The sequence below is a fragment of the Eurytemora carolleeae genome, unplaced genomic scaffold, assembly GCF_000591075.1.
Source record: "Eurytemora carolleeae unplaced genomic scaffold, Eaff_2.0 scaffold730, whole genome shotgun sequence".
NCBI lineage: Eukaryota > Metazoa > Arthropoda > Copepoda > Calanoida > Temoridae > Eurytemora > Eurytemora carolleeae.
This window is the reverse complement of record NW_019396934.1, coordinates 90,747-117,262: the sequence shown is the minus strand read 5'-3', so window position 1 is coordinate 117,262 and position 26,516 is coordinate 90,747. Positions and strand designations below refer to the sequence as shown.

General features: G+C 31.4%; 1 protein-coding gene across 3 annotated transcripts in view; it reads right to left on the bottom strand.

Moving 5' to 3' along the window:
• Positions 1-4,583: 4,583 nt before the first annotated feature.
• Positions 4,584-26,516, bottom strand: part of LOC111710288 (RNA pseudouridylate synthase domain-containing protein 2) — a 48,989-nt gene continuing 27,056 nt past the window's right edge. For all 3 annotated transcript variants that reach the window (XM_023484339.1, XM_023484340.1, XM_023484341.1), the window contains 10 exons: positions 24,982-25,082; positions 22,247-22,334; positions 13,688-13,776; positions 11,805-11,843; positions 11,391-11,483; positions 10,326-10,516; positions 9,443-9,655; positions 7,548-7,762; positions 6,880-7,005; positions 4,584-6,237 (listed from right to left, as the gene is read on the bottom strand). In XM_023484339.1, coding sequence (XP_023340107.1) covers positions 6,157-6,237; positions 6,880-7,005; positions 7,548-7,762; positions 9,443-9,655; positions 10,326-10,516; positions 11,391-11,483; positions 11,805-11,843; positions 13,688-13,776; positions 22,247-22,334; positions 24,982-25,082 — 1,236 coding nt within the window. In that variant the 3' untranslated portion in view covers positions 4,584-6,156. The remainder of the gene's footprint in view (positions 6,238-6,879; positions 7,006-7,547; positions 7,763-9,442; positions 9,656-10,325; positions 10,517-11,390; positions 11,484-11,804; positions 11,844-13,687; positions 13,777-22,246; positions 22,335-24,981; positions 25,083-26,516) is intronic.

Sequence of the window (26,516 nt, the reverse complement as noted above, 5' to 3'; positions counted from 1 at the left end):
AAGTTTCTAAGTTAACTGTACATGTATGTACAGTGTAAACTGTGCACTGAACATCGTATGTTTTACTGTGTACATGTTCCTTGTTTTAAACCTGTTGCAAATATTCATGTACAGTGCATATTGTATTGTGTACATGTAAATAGTTTTAACTAAACTGTATGTACATGTATGTACAGTGTATGTACTATAATGTGTACATGTGCCTGGTTTAAATGTCCAGAGTGGAACTGAGCAAACTGTTCTATTAATATGTTCCTTGGAAATCATCAGGGGCGCAACAAGGATTGCAGGGCGAGGGGGGGGGGGCGCAATTTTTTCTAAAATTACATTAACTTACAAAGCAAATATTTTAAAGGTTAATAAGTATAAAAAGTTTTTAAAAATTTTTATTAAAAAAGTGATCTTTTATTTCTAAACTAGAATTTGTGGAGAAGAAACCTTTTAAATGCTTTATCCGTAGTCAGGTCTTTTCTCAAGGCTAAAGACATTAACAATATAATGATTTAATTAAAAATAAATAAAATAGAAAAAATCATAAAATTATTTAATTTTTGAAGTAGACAAACAAGTTGGAGGTCAACACCGTGAAAATATATTTGAATGAATTTGATATCGATCGACGCTATTTTTATTTTGTTCTGATTTTTCCCCAAATCAAATCAAACCCTTTAATAAGGCAATGTTTCGCGGATTTGAAAAAAAATTCTGCTTTAAAAGTGATGCTAAATAGTAACTCAAACAATACAATAATCCAACACTCGCGAAATCCGTTTGGTTTCTTCTATTTGAATTCAACTGCGTGTTGGTCTATAACTCATCAATCTTTAAAATAACGTACACCAACAATCTTTAAAATAACTCACACCCACAATCTTTAAAATAACGTACACCCACAATCTTTAAAATTACGTACACTCACAATCTTTAAAATAACGTACACCCACAATCTTTAAAATAACNTCTATCTATCTATCTATCTATCTATCTATCTATCTATCTATCTATCTATCTATCTATCTATCTATCTATCTATCTATCTATCTATCTATCTATCTATTACTTTATTTCTTTATTACTTTATTACTTTATTACTTTATTACTTTATCTATCTATCTATCTATCTATCTATCTATCTATCTATCTATCTATCTATCTATCTATCTATCTATCTATCTATCTATCTATTTATTTATCCATCTATCTATCTATCTATCTATCTATTTATTCATCTATCTATATATTTATCTATTTATCTATCTTTCTAGGTCAGTTACTTTATTTCTTGAATATCATCTTCTATAAATACAAAGATTTTGTGTGTGTGGGAAAAATCAACAAGTTTAGCAGATTGAAATATATTTATAACATTTCTTTACTTATATTAAGGTAAATGTGTACCTTGGTTAAGATTATAAAACATAAGAAATATCTTTTGTCTTTGGCTAGAATTTTTAGTTTCCCCCCCCCCCCTCCTTCTCCCACCGTGGAATATGTTCAGTGTTTGAAGAAAAGTTCGAATGAGAATTCTAATCTATTCTCAAACTTTAAATTGTTGTCATGCAAAGTAATTGGGGTGATTAAACCAAATATTCAAAATGTAAAACATAAAACTTTTTATTCAAAGTTTTTACAAGTTGTTTTATGATCGCATAGTTAAGTTACAGAGTTAAAAACGTTAAAACCCCTGATATTGAAACAATATACCTCTTCGCTCAGGTATATGTATATATATAAACACAAGGTGTCTAAAAAATGCTCTTTTAGACATCTTAGCACTCACCATGATTCAATTTTTAAGATTTTGTGACATTTTTTACATCTATGAACATTCTGATTGATTGATATTAATTAGAGGTATAGATTGGCCTTCTGCCTCAGGGTAATTGTGAACAAAACGCACATAAATCGTTAAAAGAGGACATCTAGTGTCCTTTCTGTTATTTCAATTAATCTATGATTAAAAGTATGTAGCACAAAAATTAAATTTTTGCTTGGTCGAGTTTATGAATTTGAATTTTACAGTATTATTGAATTTCATGCAAAATAATGCAAATCTTCTAAACAAACCTAAAAACTGTGCAGTTATTTTTGAAGAATGGCAAGGCTTTAATTTACAAAGCAGGAAAAAAATTTCATTGCTTTTGAGTACCACAAAGAAAGGGCTAAAACACTTTATGCCTGGTATTTCAATGGAGTTTGGGCGCAAATTTCAGTATTCAAGGCATCCTGCAGTTCCTTCTTTAAGTCCATAATCGTTGTAATTATCATTTATCAATATTTTAAATCATTTTTGTGTAATTCTAATCCCTTATTATAAATTATAATCTATTGAGATAAAAATACGAAAAATTTATATCAATCGGAATAATTGTCTAAAAAAGCGTTTTTTTATGCAATCTGTGTATACATCTAATATTTATATGTTTGCTATACCTATCCAAACTGATGGACCAAATTAGTTTTTTTAGAAAATGTATGGATACCCCGGCAGTGAATATCGGCAAAGTTTTTTGGAAAATTTTGAAATTGCACTAGAAACGCTTCAGGCACTGCAGCTACAATTATTATTTAATACTAAGCGCGGGTAAAGGGCAGAAGTAACCCTGAATATTAATATAAACCTGTGCAATGCCGGTCACTTCCCAGCTAGTATTAAAATAAATACAGTGGGACCCATAAAACTGTGGAAAAAAGATTTAAATACTTTAGGATTTCAATCCCTTTAAAACATTTAGAAGATGACTCCCTTTAAATAATTCAAAATTTCAATCCCTTTATAACATTTATAAAACATTTAGAAGTTGACTCCCTTTAAATAATTCAGAATTTCAATCCCTTTATAACATTTATAATTAAAATCCCTCTAAATCCTTTAGGATTAAACCCCTTTAAATCCTTTAGGATTAAAATCCCTTTAAATCCTTTGGGATTAATATCCCTTTAAATCCTTTGGGACTGAAATCCCTTTAAATCCGTTAGGATTAAAATTCCTTTAGGATTAAATCCATTTAAAAGTTTTTTTTTCAGGATTAAAATCCCATAAACGAATTATATTATTATCTGTATATTCATGACAATCCATTTTATTCTTTGCATCGGTGTACGGAAGTAAGGAATAAATTTTCCATTTCAAATTTGAATAAATTTAAAAATACTCAACAAATCTTTCTTGGCAGAGAAGTTTCTTGTCTCTTCAGCACTTATTTAAACCCACAAAGACATAATGTAAATGAATAAAGAAAAGAAAAGAAACAGCTAAAAGTGAATAAAATGGCTGAACTGCACCATGTGAATACAGAACTTATTTCTTTTCACCGTTTCTCTTCTTAACTGTAAATTTAGTTTTTTTGAACAAAAAAATATTCTTTTTGAGCTATAATATAGCAACTCGGCCCCCCCCCCCCCTTCTATTAAGACAGATTTAAGAGATTGCAATCGATTTTTTTTTTTTTTTTAAATATTGAAGGTGTTTTGACCTTTAATAGGCTTCAAACAAGTATTAGATGTTTATCAAAAGTCAAAAAAGTGTTCTTTATTTCTTTAAGTACTTTTTTGCGCTGACAAACTGTATTAACTTTAATGATTTATCAAAACGTTTTGAACAATCGTTTTCATTTTTCGTTCGGCAATTTATCTTTTTGAGGCTTAAATTTTCGAGTTACACAAGCTAGTTACGTAAAATATTTGTTCGTTCTTTCTTTCATTTTAATTTCTTTTGTATTTTCTTTTGCTTTGAAGTGAATTTAAAACCTTTTCTTTTTACTATTTTATTCCATATCTCTCTCTGACTAGCGAAAGAAAAGTCTATATTTATGTATATTATTATATTTATATAATGTGTTTTGAGCAATATTAAATCAGTAAGATTAATAAGAATTTATAAATTTTCTGAGAGTTAGAAAATCCTGAAATTCGCCTTATAAACTAACTGCTAAGTTCTAAAATAAAAACAAACAAAACTAGGGAAGAAGAAGTTTTCAAACTTGATTTACTATTTTAGAGAAGCCAATCGGAGCCATGTCCTCCTTATTAACCCTATGAAAAAATCCCAAGTGATTTTGGAGAATTGAATTGGTCTCCGATGAGGATAAAATAGATGCATTGCATACTGTTGAAAACTTCTTCAACCGAAACAAAACTGATTAACTTTAATGAGCAAATTCAGGTGCTTATTTCTTCTTTAAAAAAAAGAACAAAATGAAATCCCAAACTGAAAATTTTACAAAATAAATATAAACATATTAAATTTAAAAACCTAGACATTACAAAAGCTAGATTTAATAGCAAAGAATGTATTTTTCTGCTGGTAATTAAATATCAGAAAGAATGATGAAAATATTGCAATTTTTTAATCACATTTTATTTTGACTGGAGCAAGCAAAGTATATATATATATAGATGGTTAACCTACAGAGAACTGGATTAAAATATATACAAGATTTATCATAGAATAATCAAAAATATACTTTTGTTGAGCACACATTGTTTTATTTCTAACAACCGCAAAACGTGGTGATCGCTCTCGCAGGATACGGGGTGGAGGAAAGGGGCATTTATGTCCTTTTTGTTTGAGCAAAATCTTGTTTAAAAACAACCAATTTTTAATACTACAACCGACAGTTTTTTTTTCTCAAAAATTGGAATATAATTTTCTATTGAATTTTAACTAATCTTGTACATATTCTGTACAAAATATTGCGTACAGGGTTACCCAGAAAGGATGAGACTGTAAAAACGACCTAAAACTTTGTAATTTCACGATTCTTCTTTCTTGAATATAATCTTTTTATTGCTTATTCAATGATAAGAAAAAGAAAGAAACAAGTTTACAGTTGCAGGGAATCATAAATATAAAGAAACATAAGTATACATTCTGTACAGTCGTCTCAAAAGTCTCATTCTTTCTGGGTATCCCTGTACAACATTGGTTCTGCTGGAGCAGAAAAGTCCAAGAGACTTCAAATATAATTATGTAAAATTTACTATTAATTTCACTAAATAATGGTTGCAAAAATGTCCAGTATGCATATTCAATAAAATTTGTAATACTAATAATAATATCAATACAGAATTTAATAATAATAATAATAAATAGATAAAATTAATAAAGTGCATCAGACTAGTTTAAAACCATCTGTTTCGAACGAAGACGACATTTGATTCTAGATTTAAAGTTGAAAGCTTGACAAGTCGGATACAGGGTCGAATACAAGAGCTAATGAAAAACAACAAAAATCTAGATTCATTGAAATAGATCTAATTGGACAGAAAAATTGCTAAATAGAAATTTTGAAAGTTGGAACCAAAGACGACATCGTTGTATTATCTCATGCTTCGATATAATAAAAACAATACAAAGTCCTGCAATTGATTTCATCATTGCTGTTTTAGAGTTGCTTTCCTTGTCAAAAATGGATATTTAACAATATTGCACGAAAAAACAAGTTCAAATATACATCGGTAAAACAAGTTTGAATATACATCGGTAAAGCAAGTTTGAATATACATCGGTAGAACAAGTTCGAATATACATCGGTAAAACAAGTTCGAATATACATCGGTAAAACAAGTTTGAATATACATCGGTAAAACAAGTTCGAATATACATCAGTAAAACCAGTTTGAACATACATCGGTGAAACGACGATAACAACTCATTGAAAATTACGAAGAGTAAACCAATTGTATACTGAGTTTATTCTACGGAGTTAAAGGACTTATTCTACGTGGTTTAAACTTTTCTAGACTTTTCTCCAGAATGAAATATTTAAATTTTACACAAGAGAGATAGATAGATAAATTACTATTTGAGCACCGTCAACTATGCGTTCAACAACCTTGGTTGGGAAGGATAACATTTCTCACTCATTTTTCGTTGTTGCAGAAAATAGTTTGATACGGCTGGATGAGGCAGTAGTTTCAGAACAATGGGAGGGGATGGTTATTTATTAGTTGACTGTGAGGTTTTGAAGGATTTTTTAAAGATTTCGGCCATTCTTTTATTTTGGAGGATTTTTTAAAGATTTTTGGAGGAAGCTGATGAGATTCTGGAGGGATTTGAGAGAATTTTATGGGATTTCGTGATATTTTGAAGGGTATAGTGAGAATCAGGAAGATTCCAGGATTTCGGAGGAAATTCCAGGATTTCGGAGGGAATTATTTTTTCTCATTCTCTGGTTGTTCCCAATTAGGCTCAGCCCAGGGGGGGAGTCGAGTCTGAAACTGCCAATCTGGTCCCTGAACAATATTCATTCATTAATTCATTTATTTCATAATTCACGAATTCATTCATTCTTTCATCAAGGTGGAGATATTCATCAATTATTTTATTTTTAAATAATTTTTTTGATAAATACATTCTTAAAGGGACTGAAAGCGCAATTTCAAGTAAACCTCCATAGTGTTTAATTCTGATAACTTCCATATATGTTTTCCTGCAGTAGAAATATGCAAGTAACTTTTGTAACTGTCAATTATTATTGAATAATCAGTATAAAAAATTTCAAACATTAAAATCTAATTGATATACTTTATCACACAAAGTTTTTAGGCGTTTGTCAATCGGACCTTGCCATCGTTGCATGAATTAAAATTACGCTTACAGTCTCTTTAAGTATAGATGACAGAGAAGTTGAGTCTTTGTCACAAACTCTGATTTTCTAATTCCTATATCTCTGCAACCCAGTGTCGTACACCTTAGATATTTCAAACTATGAATTCTGTTGCATCAAATTATTTTAGTTTGAAATATCAAAAGTCTACAACATCAGGTTCCATAGATATAAGGATTAGAAAATTTGAGTTTGTGACAAAGACTCAATTCCTTTATTTATGGTTTATCTTTCCCGAATACCTTTCCTTTAAAAACAGAATTATTACCTTATAAGTCCAGGCGTGAAGATACATGACTAGATCCTTTGCTTTAGGATCCCTGTACCGAACCTTGCATTCGTAACAGTTCGGATCCCAGGTCATCTTATCAGGACTATATCTGTACTCTCCAAACTATACAAAATATTTTCAAAAATCCCCAAAATTTACAAGAAAAAGGGATTTTTTGCTAATTCTGCCCATCAGGGGTAATTTTTAGCAGTAGCAATATCTAAAAAATTTGGGAAACTGTGGAGGAAGACGGCTTGAAGATTTTAAGACTTTTTATTATTTAAATCGTTCTGGGCTCTGAACATGAACCACTCCAAATGTGCAGTGTAAACAGACCCATGTAACTTAATATAAAAATGTATAAGCTACTGTAAAGCTATTTGCTTTGAAAAACAAATAAAAAAGTTAGAGATTGCTTTCATGTCGTTCTTCTAATATACGTTTTTCTGGGTTTCACTGTATGTTTGAGCATTTTCAAATAGATGAATGTTTGAAATTACACAATTTGAGAGAGAATTAGTATTTTACGTTTGAAATATTAGTACAGTTAGCCTAGTATAACAACTCATTAGTAATTTGTTCAAACTGTTCGAAACAAAAATTGAACAATTATAACACAATCATTGTAATCCTAAAACAAAAATACATCAAGATGTCGTCTTTACCTTAGTAAGAAGTTCATCATTATAAGTTAAACTGGAGATGGGTGCAGCCTCCAGGGGTGGTCGGAGTACAACGGGTGACCGGCAGGGTCGGGTGATCGGTGGAGGTCGGGTGATTGTACAGTTGCGGGGAACTAAGGGATTGTTCTCGATACACCCGATAGGGTTGGCGGGGTCGAAGTTGTTGTGATGAACGGAGTGGACGGGGACAACACAGCCTAGAAAAGTATCATTATTATTCATGTTATAATTTTAAAAATTTCAATTAAGAAATATAAGACTGTATTGTGAAAAACCGTTTAGTCAAATGCATTTTATCAGTCTAGAATTATTAGAATAAATTATCTTTAGTTAGAGTTTTCTTTTTATCGTTTTTTTTTGCATCAATTAGCCCTTTGCGTTTTCTTCAAACATTTTTTATTTCACCCTTTCTTCCTAAAATATAACCAACATTTTCCCATTTCAGTTTAATTACTTTCCATTCAATTCTCATTCTTCACATTCTAGTTCCCTCCCCCCCCATGTTCTAAACTCAACTCACGTATAATTAAGGTGAAAGTGTAGTTAAACTTTGAATAAAAATAGTCTTGTTAAAATTCAATTCATGTTCCGCTAGTTTTCAGTTTAAGTTGAAAACTTAAATTATACGTCGAGTAGAAAATAAATAAGGAGGCAAGTTTTATATATGAAGAGAGAGGGGGGGAGGGCAATCATAGAGAGAGGAAAAGGGAGGGGTAGCTTTTCTACATTAAAAACCCATGTTCGGAAAATGAGGTTCAGCAAGTAATTCATCCAATCAAAAACTCTGATTTTCTGAACCTATATCTTTGCAACCCATTGTCGTAGAACCTTAGATAATTCAAACTATGAATTCTGTTAGATCAAATCTAAGTTTGAAATATTTAAGATTTACACCATCAGGTTATAAAGACATAACGATTAGAAATTTTGAGTTTGCGGCAAAACTCAATTCCTTTGAAGCAAATGTAAAATAATTTGTCTTATATGAGATGGTATGGGGGGGTTCTTGTATTTTTATAATTTATATTCATTTATTTTGTTACTCGTGTAGTTTTGTAAATTGTGTAATACTTGTTGTTAGAGAGAGATTATTTACAGAACACGATGTTTAGTAGATTCCACAATATAAACTACATTTATTTCTAAACTTTTTAGAACAAAAAAACTTTGATTTTGATCCATGTTTCAACCTTAATGATGCATTACTTCCTTTCAATTTGAAAATATACATATTTTTTTCATTATTTTCTTCCTTTTATGTTGTATCAGCAATATTTCTATGTTCTTTGTTTGTTAAAACATGAAAAGTAGAAATAAATTATTGTAAAAGTCATGAAAAGATCAACATTGTTTTTTATTTAATTCATGTTTCTGTATTTGCAAAGTACTAATTTCACCTGTTTTTAATGACCTTTTTTTAACCCGGCCGCGTTAGGGCATAACATAATCTAATTGTGACATGGGCCTAGTATTTTTTAATCTTTTAACTTCAAAGTATGCTATCAATAAATATTTTAAGATTAAACTTAATTCTAATCTACATGCCTACATTATTACGAACTTTCACAATGTAAAATAAAAAAAAAATTTGTCAAAACTTTGCCTTTCATTTTCCCCATGAAACAACAAAAGAAAATTATACGGTCCATGATCAAATTAACAATTAAGTATTTTTTTTTTCAGAATTTGCAGCATTCCATGTAATCGCGTGAGAAAAAAGAGAATTATTTTTTGAGAAATCAAAATCTAGGGGATTTGGTGATTTAGAAAGTATTCGCAGAGGCTCGAAATAAAACATTAGGAGAATGTGGCTCAGAACAGAAAATTAGGAGAATGTGGCTCTAATTCGCCCCCCCCATAAAGCCTGTTCTCTCTACCTGAGCTGCCAAGTGCAGGATCGTCTGCTAGGTCGGATTTATTGAACATGGATAGCTCCGAGTCCCCATCCATACCCAACCAGTTCTCCGCGTTGTGGATAGATATCAGATCAGAGATCAGTTTCTCATCACTCTTCCCGATATTCCCTCCTTTACCCTTTTCTGCTCCGAACACGGTGTGATTGTACAAGGGATCATTCATTACAGGATATCCTACAAAAATATTATGTTTTTTACTAGTTTTTATGGATCTAGTATTTGGAACTTCAGTTCCCAATGTTTTTTTAAAATACACTATTTTTAGAATGTACCTAGAGATACGCATAGGTATTTAAGTTTTGCATTAGATTTCTTTCTAACTTATGTAAAAATGACTTAAACATCGTTCTTGACAAACGTTTATTTTCTCTTGCAAATGATTATTTTGTAAATCTGTCTGATCTGAGTAAAACAATTGGAATATTTTGATATACCGTTGCATTGGAGCAATGGATAGTTCCGATTTTAAAGAACTGATAAATGCAATTTAACAGATTATTTGTATTTAAATAAACCATTTATTTCGTAACATTGGTTGTGTGGTTTTGAGAGCTGAAACCTCTATTTTGACCTTACTGAACAAAAAGAATAGTATAAAGGCCGCATTTTACAGCTCAAACCAAATATTTAAGCTAATTAGCCATATATCTTTATAAATCTCATTTAAGAGAACTAAGTCTTTAACACAAACTCAAATTTTCTTATCCATATTCTCTTTGCAACCTGATGTTGGAAACCTCGATATTTCTAAGGTGTCAGCGAATTTGGGTTGCAAAAGGGATTAGAAAATCAGAGTTTGTGGCAAAGACTCAATTCCTTTACAAATTTTAAAATCATCCTATACCTAAGTACTGCAAATGGACCCTTATTTGATGCATTCGTCCGGTGAACGGTCTGCAAAGGACGACACTCGTTTTTCCGTTAAAGTTCATTCGTTCAAACTCCGTCCTGCATTCCTTCCCATGAACTGACACTTTACAAACTCCAATCTTGTAGCTCACTACCTCTACTGGTTGACAGCACTCAGTTCGACCCCTAGATAGATAGATAGATAGATAAATCTACAACATCGGATAGCAAATGTATAAGGTATAAAGAATCAGAATTTGTGTTAAACCCCCAGTTTCTTTGTAAGTTATTAAATCTGTCAACTGTCCCTTTTATGATGTTTAAAATTTAGTGAACAATCCCTTTCATTCTGTTTGATCAAAGGCCAGTAAAAGGAAACCGAGTATATATATAAACATATATATATATATATCAAAGTATATATCCAAGATATAGTATGAGGAAGAATGAGAGAAAGAAAATGATATTAACGGTATCTGACAAATTAACCAATTTAACTGAATGGGGCTTTTGCAAGAAGATACGGAGATAGAATAGATATACCTAGATACTATAGATAGATAGATAGATAGATTGGTAACAAGATAGATAGAGAGACCTTCAGATAGACAGATAAATGGATAGATGAATAGATAGATAGATAAATGGATAGATGAATAGATAGATATTTAGTTAAATGGATAGATGGATGGATAGATAGATAGATATATTGATAGATAGTTAGATAAATAGATATATATATATCTGTTAGAAGAATTGTAATGTAGATTGATTGATTATAAATTGAATTTGAGTGAAATTGTTGAAAACCTGATCAAACTTGACTCTAAGGGTGGATAAGGATGGAAATGTGGGGATTCCAACATGTCAGGGATTAGAGGGAAGGAGTACAGCCAAGGAATTATAGCGGAGCTAAGACATTTCTACAAAATTAAGCTTTATGTGGGGAAGAATAGAAAAACAAAAAACAAAAAACAAAAGAATAAAAGAATAAAAGTAAAGAAGAATAGAAGAATAGAAGAATAGAAGAATAGAAGAATAGAAGAATAGAAGAACTCACGGTGGGAACTCTCCATCAACTCTGCAAACATATTCCTTCATAACTTGTCTATTCCTAATTTGCTGTTCCAGCTCACGGGCCTTCTTAGGATTCCTGAACACGTTTATTATCAGGTTCATGACCATGTGCATGACCATGTTCATGATAAGGTTCATTATCATGTTCAAGATCAGGTTCGTGATAATGTTCATGATCAGGTTCATGATAATGTTCATTATTAGGTTCATGATAATAAGGTTAAGGCCATATATATTTTCTGATAAAGAGGTCAGACCAAGGTTAAAGCCATATATATTTTCTGATAAAGAGGCCAGACAAAGGTTAAGGCCAAATATATTTTCTGATAAAGAGGTCAGAGCAAGGTTATGAATTTTTTTCTGATAAAAAGGTGACACTAAGAAATTTATTTCCTACCTTCCAAACATTAGTAGGCCTGAAGTGAGCCTATCCAATCTATAAATTAGAAAACATTGTTAATTCTATTGTTTATACATAAATATATATAAAAATACCGTAAATATGAATGTAAGAATGAATTAAGAAAGGAATCTACTACTATATTGCATGAAAGAATGTAATAATGAATGAGAAAGGAGTCTACTAGTATATTGAATGTAAGAATGAATTAAGAAAGGAGTCTACTACTATATTGAATGAATGAATGTAAGAATGAATGAGAAAGGAGTCTACTAGTATAGTAAAAGAATGAATGAAGAAAGGTGTCTACTAGTTATAGAGGATGAAAGGATGAAAGAATGAATGAAGAAAGGTGTCTACTAGTATAGAGGATGAATGAATGAAAGAATGAATGAAGAAAGGTGTCTACTAGTATAGAGGATGAATGAATGAAAGGATGAATCAAGAAAGGTGTCTACTAGTATAGTGAATGAATGAATGAAAGGATGAATGAAGAAAGGTGTCTACCAGTATAGAAAATGAATGATTGGTGTATATCCTACTGAATAGTTGGCGCTAGGTTTAGAGTACCAGGATAATTCACAAATAGGAAATAATTTTATTGTTCAACCATTCATAATAAATGATCGTAACAACTCACCAGAAGCTTGTATTTAAAGGGATTTCAAACGTAAGAGTAAAAACTTGTGCCAAACTATAATTTTTTTATCCTTTATAAACTATGAATTCTTCTAGATCAAATTGTCAAAGTTTAAAATATCAAAGGTTTATTAAAATCTGTTCTAGTTCCAATGAGATGTAAGAGAATGGAAACGTTACAGAACGGGGTCATTTTTTAATTTACGAACGTGTTATCAAAAGAATTTAGTTGTAAATTTCCTGGAATAAAAAACGTAGAGCGCCAAATTATCAATAATGTTTTGAGTTCAGAGTTCTTTTCATAACAATTAAGTCTCTCCTCAAAATTCCAATACAGTGATAACCAGAAAACTCTGAAAAAGGAAGACATCTTTCAGATTCTAGTTATGACTTTAAATAGTCCAATGAGCATGGAATACAGCACTTGTGCACGTTGCAGTGTAAACCGTCCTATTTTATTTAATAGTGATTTAATAAATAGGTCTTGTAAACTATTTACTTGGTAACAGTGCATTAATTGATAAAAAGTTGTCTTAATATTTCTGGTTATCACTGTATTCATTGTTCTTATCTAATCATGAATAAAAAGCATAAAAAACAAATTCCTAATATTCATTCTAATCTAAATCCTAATATCCAATCCATAACGCCAATATCCCAAAATACAATCTATTAAAAACCAACTCAAGTCTAGAGTTTAGTATAAGCTCTTGAACCCATTTATAACATATATCCTATATACTGTCCTGTATACTGTCCAATAAGGGGAAATATGAAAACAATTTTCTACAGACACTGGATTCTTTATTCTTCTCTTTAAAGGGACTGTTAGCGTAATTTCAAGTAACCCTCAACTCAAAAGAGGTAGTGCTTGATTCACAACGGTACCCTTGAAATCTTTATCAAATTTGTCTACGTCCGAATGTTTTTAATCCCAAAAATACCAATATATTTTCCTGCAATACAAATGCACAATTGTCACTTTAGTAGAGAACCCAATATTGAAAGTAAGCAATTTTCCAAATTACAAACATTGATTTCTATTATATATTTGATCCGTCAAAACTATTAAGGATAACGCTGTCAATCGGGCAGTGCCGTCGTTGAAATAACGCTTACAGTCCCTTTAAGGGGTGTAGTAAGGGGGACGAAAGATTGGTAAAGGGATTGGAGTGGGGTAAAGGTTATAAAGAGGGGGGGAGGAGAAAGGGGACTGAAAAGTTTTGGGTAGTGTTTGTTACCTGTGAATGGTTCTAAGATTCTTGAGATTATATTCCTTAGCCAAGATAAACACCACAGTATTGTGCCTGTATCTTCCACAAGGGTGAACCTGAACATAGAGTATGGTTGAACAGGGTGAACCTGAACATAGAGTATGGTTGAACAGGGTTAACCTGAACATAGAGTATGGTTGAACAGGGTGAACCTGAACATAGAGTATGGTTGAACAGGGTGAACCTGAACATAGAATATAGTTGAACAGGGTGAACATGAACATGGAGAATAGTTGAACAGGGACGACTCCCCCCCCNATCCAAAGTAAACACCTTCATAAGTAAATCTATACCAATCTATCTTGTAATAAAACTTCTTGATTTTGATAGAAAATTCTAAAATGTGCATGAGCTGTATAAATGATCTGAGAATTTGGAAAAACACGTTTTTACTCAAGCTGAGAGATCAAGGGCCAGGGTTCAGATTTAGTTTCAAACTTCTCTCTTCTTCTCAATCAAGTCTGATTCTTATGCAAAACCTAGTATCCAAGGATAGGGGTTTATACAATACTAGCCTTCGCGCCCCTTTTAAAAAATATCGACATTTTTTCCAGATTAAATTTTTCAAATTCAAATCCAGGTATTTTTGGTGGATTTCAAGCCACCATTTTTTCATCGAACTCGAAATTTTCGCGACTTTTTTGAAACGGTGGAGTTTAAAAAATCGTATAAGCTGATATTTTTTTTCTTGACACAACTTTTTAATTTCGCCCAATCCCTTCCCTAAGGTCATGTGAGTTGCCACAAAAAAATTTGTCGTTAGGACGTTTATTGGATACAAAAAAAGGGACACTGGGAACAAAATGAAGTATGAATGGAAGGCAGAAAAGGAAAAAAAGAAGATGAAGAGAGTAAATTGAGTGTAAATATGTTGGTTAATCCTAATATGAAGGGCAAGACAAGAAAATGGTTTCAATCAATTTATAATTTGAAAACTTTATTGTTTAATGTTTAATATTTATATATTCACCATCTTGTATCTTAAAATTCTGTTGTAAGATGATACAAAGATAAGAAAAAGTACGGACAAAATATTTGAAATTAGGATGAAAAGTAGGATGGAAATCTAATTTAAATGTTTTTTAATTCATATTTTTATAAAACTAATTCTAAAGATGATATAAGATAAAAAGGTATGGAAGAAATGTTTGAATATAGAGAGTACGTTTAGAGAAAATAAAGAATAAAGGATAAAAAATTAAGGATTATGACGTAAAAACAAAGAGACAAAAAAATGAGAGTAGAATGATAAGCGTAGGAAGAAAAATGTTGTAAAGTACTCGTCGTTTCTTTTCTCAAGTAAAAGATGGTTTCCTTCTGAAGAAATTGGGTTAATTTCATTAATCTCAAATGTCCAAACCTCCCCCCCCCTGTCCATTCTCTCAAAACTACACCGATATTTTTAACAAATTCGCAATTTATTAATTTAGAGTAAATTGCATGAAATTTCGTTTTAAGTACTGTTGAACCATACGTTAAACATTAGTAAATAATGAATTTCATTTCATGGTATTTGTTCTTAATTTGTACGTACTCAAAACTTTATTATATGTATTTATGATTTTGTAATAAAAAAATAGTTTTTTTTTATAAAAAAGTCCTTTAGGTTAATACTTTTTGTATCTGCTAAAAACTTTTTTAAAGGACAAGCATTTAAAAAAAAGTGAATTAAAATAATAACAAAAAGTCAAGGTAAAAAATAAAGTTCACTGCTAAAAAATACTCTAATGGTTGGTTCGGATAACTTATTGTTGAGAGAACTTGTCAAGAGAATTGTCTCAAACATAATGTTTTTTCTGTTATTCTAACAAAAGTGTTCGTTCGTTCAAAACATTCTATAATTCTTTTTATATTGCAACTAACAGAAGGAGTAGGTTAAATTCATGTAATACTGATGCAGCTCCAACCTTGTAATCTCATAGCTTCACTACTTTTGATTTTATGCAACTGTTTAATACTAGAAATTCAAAACATTTTAATAGCTCTTTAGCAAGATGATTTAGGATTGAAAAAATATCAGATTTTAATAAAATGCAAAATTCACTTAAATTTGACTTGGCATATCTACAGGATAACAAACATTTGAATATTTAACTGTAGATCTAATGGCTTTCACAAAATTTCAAACATTTGAAATTTCCGGGACAAAATATCTGACGGAACCTGACAAAGGGATTAGGTGGTTTACAGGGTTGGATGCATTCTTTTATTAAATCTCTAGGTATTAGATACATGGACATCCTAATGCATTTCTTTAAAGAATTTACATTTGTTAAATGAGGGGTGCAACTGGTCGAAGTTGAGGAAAAGAAACAGAATAAAAAAGAACATAAAGAAAAAGGAAAATATAACTGTCAAATATAATTTCCCTTTTAAGATTGATGAATAAAAATCAAAAATAAATCTTTATTTTATTTTATTGGCGAATTTTTTAAATGTACCAAAAGGCAAATATTGGAGTAAAAAACCATTCCCTATTCCCCCTTTCTAGCTCCCAAAACTCTAAAAGAAATGAAAATATAAATATTTAAAAATCAACCTCAACTTCTAGACCAAAGTTGTCTAAAGTAGTTAAATGAACATGGAAGAAAATTCCATCCCTTTGTTAAAATATGTTAAAACTGGTTAAACTAGTCAAAACTGATTAAAACTGGTTAAATCTGGTTAAAACTGGGTAAAACCGGTTAAAACTGGTAAAAACTCGTTAAAATTGGTTAAAACTGGTTAAAACTCGTAGTGTCAGATATAAACTTTAAAACATCACTTTCAGTGCATTTCTATATATGTATATGTATATATAGTCATTTTATAGAAAATAACAATTGAAAGAACTAAATGTCAACTGTATGATCAGAAAAGGTTTTAAAGGGTAGCATCAATTCAAATTATGTACGTCTACAATCCGTATAAAGTTTTCTTCTTCGTAAAATAAAAGCAGAAAACTAAATATAATAATTATCTAGGAGCTGTTAGAGTAACACCTTCTAAACCTGGAATCAACTATCTTCTTATAAAAACTTTTTCTCAAGTTCATCATTAAACATTTCTTTAGATCTTAAACCACTTCTCCACAGAGATGGTAGGAATAGAAACCACTTCTCCACAGAGATGGTAGGAATAGAAACCACTTCTACACAGAGATGGTAGGAATAGAAACCACTTCTACACAGAGATGGTAGGAATAGATTCTACCTCTACACAGAGATGGTATAAATAGAAACCACTTCTATACAGAGATGTTAGGAATAGATTCTACCTCTACACAGGGATGCTAGAAATAGAAACCACCTCAACACAGAGATGGTAGGAATAGAAACCACCTCAACACAGAGATGGTAGGAATAGAAACCACTTCTACACAGAGATGGTAGGAATAGAAACCACTTCTACACAGAGATGGTAGGAATAGAAACATCTCCTACAAATTCTTTGCAACCCAATGTCAATCACCTAAGATATCTCGAACTATCAATTCTGTTAGATCAAATGATCTAAGTTTGAAATATCAAAGGTTTACACCGATAGGTTGCACATATAGGGAGTAGGACATTTGTGTTTGTGGCAAATTCCTATGTACTGAGGGGGGGGGGGTGATAATAGAAACAAGACCCCCCTCCCCCCTGCCCTTCATACACATACCAAGTTTTATTTATTTTTGTTCTTGCTTTAATCAAAACCATGATCATAGAACCATTAATGATCCCTTTGATAAACTAACCAATTAACCACAAACTCGATTTATCTATATATAAATTTGGCTTGTTTGTCTGTCTGTTTGTTTGTCTGTTTGTTTGTTTGTATCCAATAAACGTCAAAACGGCTGAACCGATCGGGCCCAAATTTTTTGTGGGACATCTAGGGAGCCCAGGGAAGGTTTATGAATCATCAAAATTTCAAATATTTGTCTCTATCAAAATTCGATCGTCATTAAATTTTTGAAAATTTTGAAAATCCGCGAAATTTTTTGTAAAAATCCGCGAATTATTTTTGTTTAGTTTTACGATGTACACAAAGAGAACATGTTTACAATTAATTTAGAAGATGGGCGCGAAGCGCCCTCTAAGGCTAGAAAGAAGGGCGCGAAGCGCCTTGAATTTCTAGTAATTAATATTTAATTACAACTCTAATCACATCAAATCATTTTGTATAGATTGGTCCACGACTATATTAATTGGAATAAAGTAAATACTGTAAATATTTCGCTTTGCTTTGTTTAATTGGTAATTGGTAGACGATTATATCAATACAATGAAGAACATTTTCTTTGATCACTTGTAAACTTGTAATTCGGAAAAAGCTTGTTAACAATCCAAACTTAAATAAAAAGTCAATGATGTAAATAATACACAAATTAAAAAAAATTATATTTTTTCAAAGACACAAAACGAGAATAGAGCATTAAAGGGACTGTATAGTCTAAAGACGTAATTTAAAGTGACCCTCCACAATCTGAGCTACAATTGGGAAGATATCTTCGTTTTTCCAGTGTTGCATTCTGGAAACTAAGTTCGTTGTCTGCTGTTAAAAATCCGCAATGTACTTTGGAGTAAAAAAACACCATTAAAATTAATCAATGTTTATTATGTTCAGTATGCTTAGTATGTTTAGTATGTTTAGTATGCTTAGTATGTTTAGCATGTTTAGTATGTTTACTGTTTAGTATGTTCAGTATGTTTAGTATGTTAAGTATATTTATTATGTTTAGTTTGTTTAGTATGTTTAGCATGTTTAGTATGTTTAGTTTGTTTAGTATGTTTAGTTTGTTTAGTATGTTTAGTATGTTTAGTATGTTTAGCATGTTTAGTATGTTCAGTATGTTTAGTATGTTAAGTATATTTATTATGTTTAGTTTGTTTAGTATGTTTAGCATGTTTAGTATGTTTAGTTTGTTTAGTATGTTTAGTTTGTTTAGTATGTTTAGTATGTTTAGTATGTTTAGCATGTTTAGTATGTTTAGTATGTTTAGTTTGTTTAGTATGTTTAGTATGATCATGAAAGGAAATGAGATGATGAAAAGGAAAAGATCATGAAAGGAAAGGAGATGATGAAAGGAAAGGAGATGATGAAAGGAAAGGAGATGATGAAAGGAAAGGAGATGATGAAAGGAAAGGAGATGATGAAAGGAAAGGAGATGATGAAAGGAAAGGAGATGATGAAAGGAAAAGATCATGTGCTGGATTTATTTCAACCAATATTGTCTTATCTGTCCATACAACCCATTCCTCTCTCTTGAGACCAAAATAAAATTAGTTTAGGACAAATATTCGGATCCAATCTTCGTTCTCAAATCTGGATTGAAACCAATCTTCTACTGTTTGTTTCCTTAAAATAACCAAAATAACAGGAATGTTCTCAACTATTTTGATGAGAACAGAAAACAAGTCACGCAAATCAAATAAGTTTAAATTTCACGTTCCTATATGTTTTCAATTATTTGTCATGAAATATTGAAAAGCTATTAAACAGAATAAAAAATGTTTTGAATATCTGCTAAACCAAAAAATGTTTTTACTCATATTTGTGCGTAAAATGAATACTAGAGGTCACAAAGTCGTATCATTTATGTTGGAGCGTGACTTGTGCCGATGGGAATGGCTCCTCTTGGAAATCTCCACTTAACTGCCCCTCTTACTGATGTTATCAGAGGAATTGAGTTTTTGCCACAAACTCTGATATTCTGATGTTCTAATATCTTTGCCATCCTAATATCTTTGCCATCCAATGCCGTAGACCTCATATATTTCAAACTATAAATTCTGTTAGATCAAATAATCTAAGTTTAAATGTCTAAGGTTGGACAGATATAGGGATTAGAAAATTTGAGTTTGTTGCAAAGACTCAACTCCTTTGAATAATTTCCCTTTTAAGATTGATGAATAAAAATCAAAAATAAATCTTTATTTTATTTTATTGGCGAATTTTTTAAATGTACCAAAAGGCAAATATATTAATAGTAGGGTTTCCAACGCAATTCGATTTTATTTGCGCGCAATTGCGAGCCCCGCAATCCTCGCGCAATTCCACGCAATTCCGCACAATTCCGCGCAATTCGAGAACAGCGCCATTCCACACAACGGAATTCCGATGGAAAACCCTAATAAATAGAATTAATCTCTCAAGAAATTTGAAAAGAATATTCATTTAAGTTTATCTTTGAGACCCCAATAAAAAGAAATAAGTTAATTTGACTAAATTTCAAAACTTCCGAGCAGTTAATGAAGAGTGCCAACTCTTCTAAAACTTTAGGATTGATCAATAGTTTAAATTCTTCTCAATTTCTTGATTTTATTTGATCTTTCTATTACTATAAAGATGTATGGCTCCAAGGATGTAATGCAAGGAAAGTTATTTCAAAAGTGTACGCATCTTTTGCACTGCAGTGTACTGTCTAAGGGCGGTAATGTAAACACAAGACGGATGTCGAAGCCTGACATGGGATCCATCTTTCACATAAAAAAGTCAATGAAATATTCTGGTTATAGGAAACTATTATGTGAATTATTAAAATTATCAAAATGTAATGCTTTTATCCTCCTCAGATACTAAACGAACACTGATGCATCTATTCTTGTTTACAAATTCCGCCCAGAGATAACTGGTTTCAATATGTACGCAAAGTATACACGACAGCAATTAACTTTCCTTGCATTACAACCTTGTATGGCACGACGTCTGCCTGGCCTGCCTGCATTTCATGTCATCAGATATATTGTTAAAGATTATGTAAAAGTGGTGACACCAACGACAGGAATTGAATCTACTTATTAGCCGCTGAAACCTGATTAATATATTTTCTGGCATTTTTTTACTCGTTTGAGCAAACAAATAGAATTCGACCACAACATGAAATAAAATATTTAAGTAAATATTCAAATCAAGAAACACAAAATAAAACTTGTTTTGATATCACGCAGCCCATAAACCTGTTTATTCTGATGATTACAGTATTGTATAGCACCATGTTTATTGTTAAAAGATGTCCAAAATATTCAGTAGTAAAACTTTTATGTTTTCCCTGATTACTGAAACCAATCCCACTTCATTATTGGAGGGGTTTAACTAGTATTAGTACAAGGTGTTCAGATAAACATAACAATTAGGTGACAATCGTTTTCTTTTTACGCAGCATTAATTTGTGAACCGAATGCAAGACTATATTTTTCTCAAAATGGGATCTACAATATGTGATCTGATCTACCTATTTGTCCCATTTTTAATGTTTATTTGAACACCCTGTATACATGAATATATAGATAAAACTAAAACAAAATATATTATTTAACCTCCTGCAGTTAGAGCAGGTTTATTTTATCCTCATGTCAAACGGTACTGCATGTTTGATTTTAAAAAAGACTGAAAATTTCATATTTTAAAAATTTTGGATTGTGCGCAGAAAAGTTGACCGTACTATCGTGAATTTGGATTAATTTTACCTTAAAATAAATTAAACTTTTGAAAATCATGATGCGCTTTGTAAAATTTGGTAAAACTTGCAAAAATTGCGCAATTTGTTAAATTAGAAGGTTATTGAAAGTTTCAGTCTTTAGCAGACAAATTTACACGAACCAGTAGAATCGGGGTTGAAACAAGGAGTAGTTATATATGGAGAGAAATATGGCCCAGTCCGCCATATCACGTGACATCAGTTAAAGAAGACGACAACTGAAAACTATTTTTTTAAATGAAGAATATAATGTCAGTTTAGCTCATTTCCCTCTCCATAAAACAATACTCCATGGTTTGGAATATCACTGGACTTGTCTTGTCAAAGTCTAGTATTACATTATACATATTAAATAATCCTATAATATTTCAACTTAAACAGAGATATTTAAAAACTCAAGAACTATGCTTTCTACAATGCCTTTTTAAGTCCCGGAACCATTTTTTAGAAGTGTTCGTCTTGTGAGATTGGTTTTACATGGCGTTTTGTGCAATCTGATTCTAACTTACTTCGTTAATAGCTTTTGATAATAGCAAAATCCTTTTTCTCACCCCTGTAAATAATAATTTTGTAAAGCATCAGAATTTCTCCTCAATTTTCTATCAAATACTGCTCCTTAAGTCTTTTGTAATACACATAATGTATATATATCAAAGTCTTTTAAGTTTGATGATTTCATGAAATGTCTTATTATAAAATATTGCTAAAGAACTGAGTGCTCACCACAAACTAATCCCGATATCTTCGCAACCCTATATGTCGTATACCTTAGATATTTCAAACTGTGAATTCAATCAAATCTAATAATCTAAGTTTTAAATATAGATTACAAACATATAGGGATTAAAACATTTTAATTTGTTACAACAACTCAGTTCCTTTGTTTGGCCTTTACTCTACAGTTCAGTAAAAAAACGATGAATCAGTAATTTTGTATGAATCCGAACTATTAAGCTTGAATAAGAAACCTTTCAAAGAATAAGCTGAATAATAAACATAACAGAACAGAGCCACCTATCGGAAGTAAATAGAACTAAATAAATAACCACCTGGTGGCAGGAATATTGAACTAATAAACTTACCGGTAGTGAGCAGGGTTTATCCAAAACAACAAGCTCGTCAGAAAGATGAATCAGTTCAATAGGTTTGGACAGCACAGGGGTTTCATGTCTGAAAAATTAACAAAAACAATTAGTTGGACCGAATTTCAAAACCGAATATCTTCAAAAATTATGTAATGACGCATAATATTATGTATAGAATTATTACACAAACTAACTTGCATTAATTATGGAAGTTGTAAATTTTGTTTTATTGTTTAGATAAATGTACTTTAAAACATGAGAAAAATTTAGCGTCTTGTTAATAATCTTGGGGATACGCTTAATATGTATAAAAAAGAAACATTCTTACAAAACCCTGTGATTTCTCACGTTAAACGTATTTTTCAGGATAATGTAAACCTTAACTTATTTCTCAGTAAAAGAAACCTGTATGGTGGTTACAGGATACATTGGATACCCTGGATACAGGAAACCCTGGATACAGGAAACCCTGTAAATAGGAAACCCTGGAAACAGAAAAACCCTGGAAACAGGAAACCCTGAAAACAGGAAACCCTGGATACAGGAAACCCTGTATACAGGAAACCGTGGATGCAGAAAAGCTTAGACACAAGAAACCCTAGATACAGAAAACCCTAGATACAGGAAACCCTAGATACAGGAAACCCTGCAAACAGGAAACCCTGTATACAGCACACCCTGGATATTGAATATCCTTGATATAGGACACCCTGGATATAGGAAACCCTAGATATGGGAAACCCTGGATATAGGAAACCCTGAATACAAAGAAATCTTGGATACAGGACACCCTGGATATAGGACACCCTAGATACAAACAAATCTTGGATACAGGACACCCTGGATATAGGAAACCCTGGATACAAAGAAATCTTGGATACAGGACACCCTGGATATAGGAAACCCTGGGTACAAAGAAATCTTGGATACAGGACACCCTGGATACAGGACTCCCTGGATATGCGGAATCTATTGAAAAATTGTGAAAACATTCCTCTGAATTTGATTTAGAATTGAATATTTTGAATCGTAAATGTAGTCGCATAAATCTTCCAATTTAATTTGGAATCTTTCAGAGGAGGGAGAAATCTTTTCAGTTTCAGTGTAAAGCGGACATATTATTTATCTTCTTCCGGGGGGGGGGGGAGTTTATTTATTGCCATCTCCCTGTAGTAGAATATCTAACAATAGGGAGATTGCAATGATAAATTGGTTGACAAGATAACATTGTATAAGGGGCTGTCTGTAACATGAACTATCTATCTATCTGTCATTTTTGAGATTGATACAAGTCAATTTTATTTGATTTACCACATTATGCATAAAAAACATTCTATTAGATTTCCTCCAAAAATTTTAAATACATTTGATTTGGTTTTTGAGTTCGAATTATTGAGTGGATGGTTCAAAGTTGCATTAAAAATAGAATAAAAAAGGATGTATTTTTAACATAGGAGAAAATTATACACTTTGTTTCATTTTATTTTAGAAAAGGAACAAATGCACATAGTTTTCAATTTGAAACCTAGAACGACACACATTTTGTGCTCAATTCTTTATATTTTAAATATTCTCGCAACCTCAAGAAGCCAATTTTTCGAGGTTTAGAAGTACTTTGTTTAAACTTGGTCTAAATATAGCTAAATCCTACAAGATAATCATAAAACCTACTCTGGGCTTTACAATCAAAGAACTTAAAGGAGTTAAAGAAAAGAGTTTGTGCCACAAACTCTAATTTTAAAACTCTAGTTTGTTTAATCCCTATATCTTTGCAACTAAATGTCGGAATCCATGGATACTTCAAGCCGTGAATTCTGTAAGATCGAATAATCAAAGTTTAAAATACCAAAGGTTTTCACTATTAGGTTGCAATGAAATAAGGATTAGAAAATTGTTTGTGGCAAAGGCTTAATTCCCTTCGCTTTACTCTGCAGTGTAAGTCTCAAGAGATATTTTCTTTGAATTATTCCAAAAAGTAACTTTGAACAGCACAGGGCTATGGAGGGGGGTTTGAGCAATATGGGGGGAGGCGGGTGCAGTGGTGCCCCTTGAAACCGGGGCGGATGGTGCCCCTTGCAACTCTGTTTTCTTATGGACAGGACCAACTGTTTATGACACCCTGGATAAGATTAGACCTGAAGGTTTGATGGATGGATGGAACGAGAGTGAAATTTAAATTCAAGATTCTCCGGAGCAAATAGTTGGAAGAAATTATAAAAGTTTTGAACCGTGTGTAACTAAGAAGAACTTCTGGATTTCTTAAAAACTAAGAATAAAATAAAATAAAATTACTTTTCTAGAGGAATTATACAAAAAGTTGAGGAAAGTGGGCCGCCATTAGTTTTGAACATAAGTACACATATGCAATTGTGACTTTTAAACCAATACATTACTGATAGATAATCAAGTGTTTGAAAGTAAAAGCTTGTTTAAAATCCTTATATCTTTGCAACCTGGAAATCAAACAATAAAAGTTTGAAATTTGACAGGTTTACATCATTTGGTTGCAAAGATATAGGTAAAATTAAAATAGAGTTTGAGGTGATTAATCCAGAACTGAAAATTTGTGATTACGTTTGAGAAATGTATCAGGTGTTCCACATCACATTAGATCGTGCACAGCACTAAATAAGAAGTTTTGGGACTAAAGAGTTAAAAAGATTTTATGGAAAATAAATTGTAAAAGGCTTATATAACAAGCCACATGCAGAAAATTCAAGTTTATTTCTCACCTATGAACTATATTTGCAAGAAGATCATTGTGTCTTAGTCTGTATTCAGTATCCACCTGCTCATAGTTTACAGTCAAGGTTCCATCCAAGATACAGCGTTCCTAGATAATTAGAGGTTAGTTCCAGGATACAATGTTCCTAGATCAATAGAGATTATATTCAGGATACAATGTTCCTATATCAATAGAGATTATATTCAGGATACAATGTTCCTAGATCAATAGAGATTATATTAGGGATACAATGTTCCTAGATCAATAGAGATTATATTCAGGATACAATGTTCCTAGATCAATAGAGATTATATTCAGGATACAATGTTCCTAGATCAATAGAGATTATATTCAGGATACAATGTTCCTAGATCAATAGAGATTATATTCAGGATACAATGTTCCTAGATCAATAGAAATTATATTCAGGATACAATGTTCCTAGATCAATAGAGATTATATTCAGGATACAATGTACCTAGATCAATAGAGATTATATTCAGGATACAATGTTCCTAGATCAATAGAAATTATATTCAGGATACAATGTTCCTAGATCAATAGAGATTATATTCAGGATACAATGTTCCTAGATCAATAGAGATTATATTCAGGATACAATGTTCCTTAGATCTTTAGTTACAGAATTTAGCGTTCCTTAATCATTGGAAATGAGTTCCAGCGTAGTTTAGTTTGTATAACGAATAGTTCATGCTTTAAAATGTTCACTGTACAATTTGCACAGAGTCGATAATTTAAGAAAGTATTGTTGAACTAAAATCCCATATTTCCTTTTTGGGGTCTTTACATTTGCGTGGATTTTAATTTAAGAATTAGAAAACAAAAAGATAATATAAAGATACCACATGAATTATACGTCTTAACAAAAATATTGGTATCTACAAAACTGCCTGATCCCATTAATGATACCGGGATTCCGAAACTGGGTTTTATGATCATACCTTGTCTTAAGTTACGAACTCAATACTTTACACTTTTGACTCTATACAGTATACATGCACGTACAGTTGTGACTCTTGAATAAGGAAGATAAAATATGAATGTTTGGTGTAGATTGCTGGTTCTAATAGAGGAGAAGGGGTGTCATTTATTACAATAAGTGTCTTGTGTAATTTGTGATGCCTCGTAGAGAGGAGGAGGGGGGGAGGGAGAGATTAGAGTGGTGGATTTTATGGAGGGGGTATTGTGGTAGTTAAAATGACAAATTTAAAATTTTTAAATTTGATTTTACACAATTAAGTCAATACAAATATTTCCCATTTTGAAAACTGTCCACGTTTAACGTTTAACGATACAATAAAATGTTTTATCGTTCGAACTTTGCAGAAATTAGGTTTAATGACAAAATACATTAGTTTACAAAACTAATTTATTATGCAACATACTTTCATAAACATGATCTAAACTTACATCTAAATTAGAATTTATTTTAAACATTTAATGAATTAATACAACCCTTCATGTTAAACATATTTTTCAACCTAAAGGGACTGTGCCAACAGTATCATATCAGATTCACAA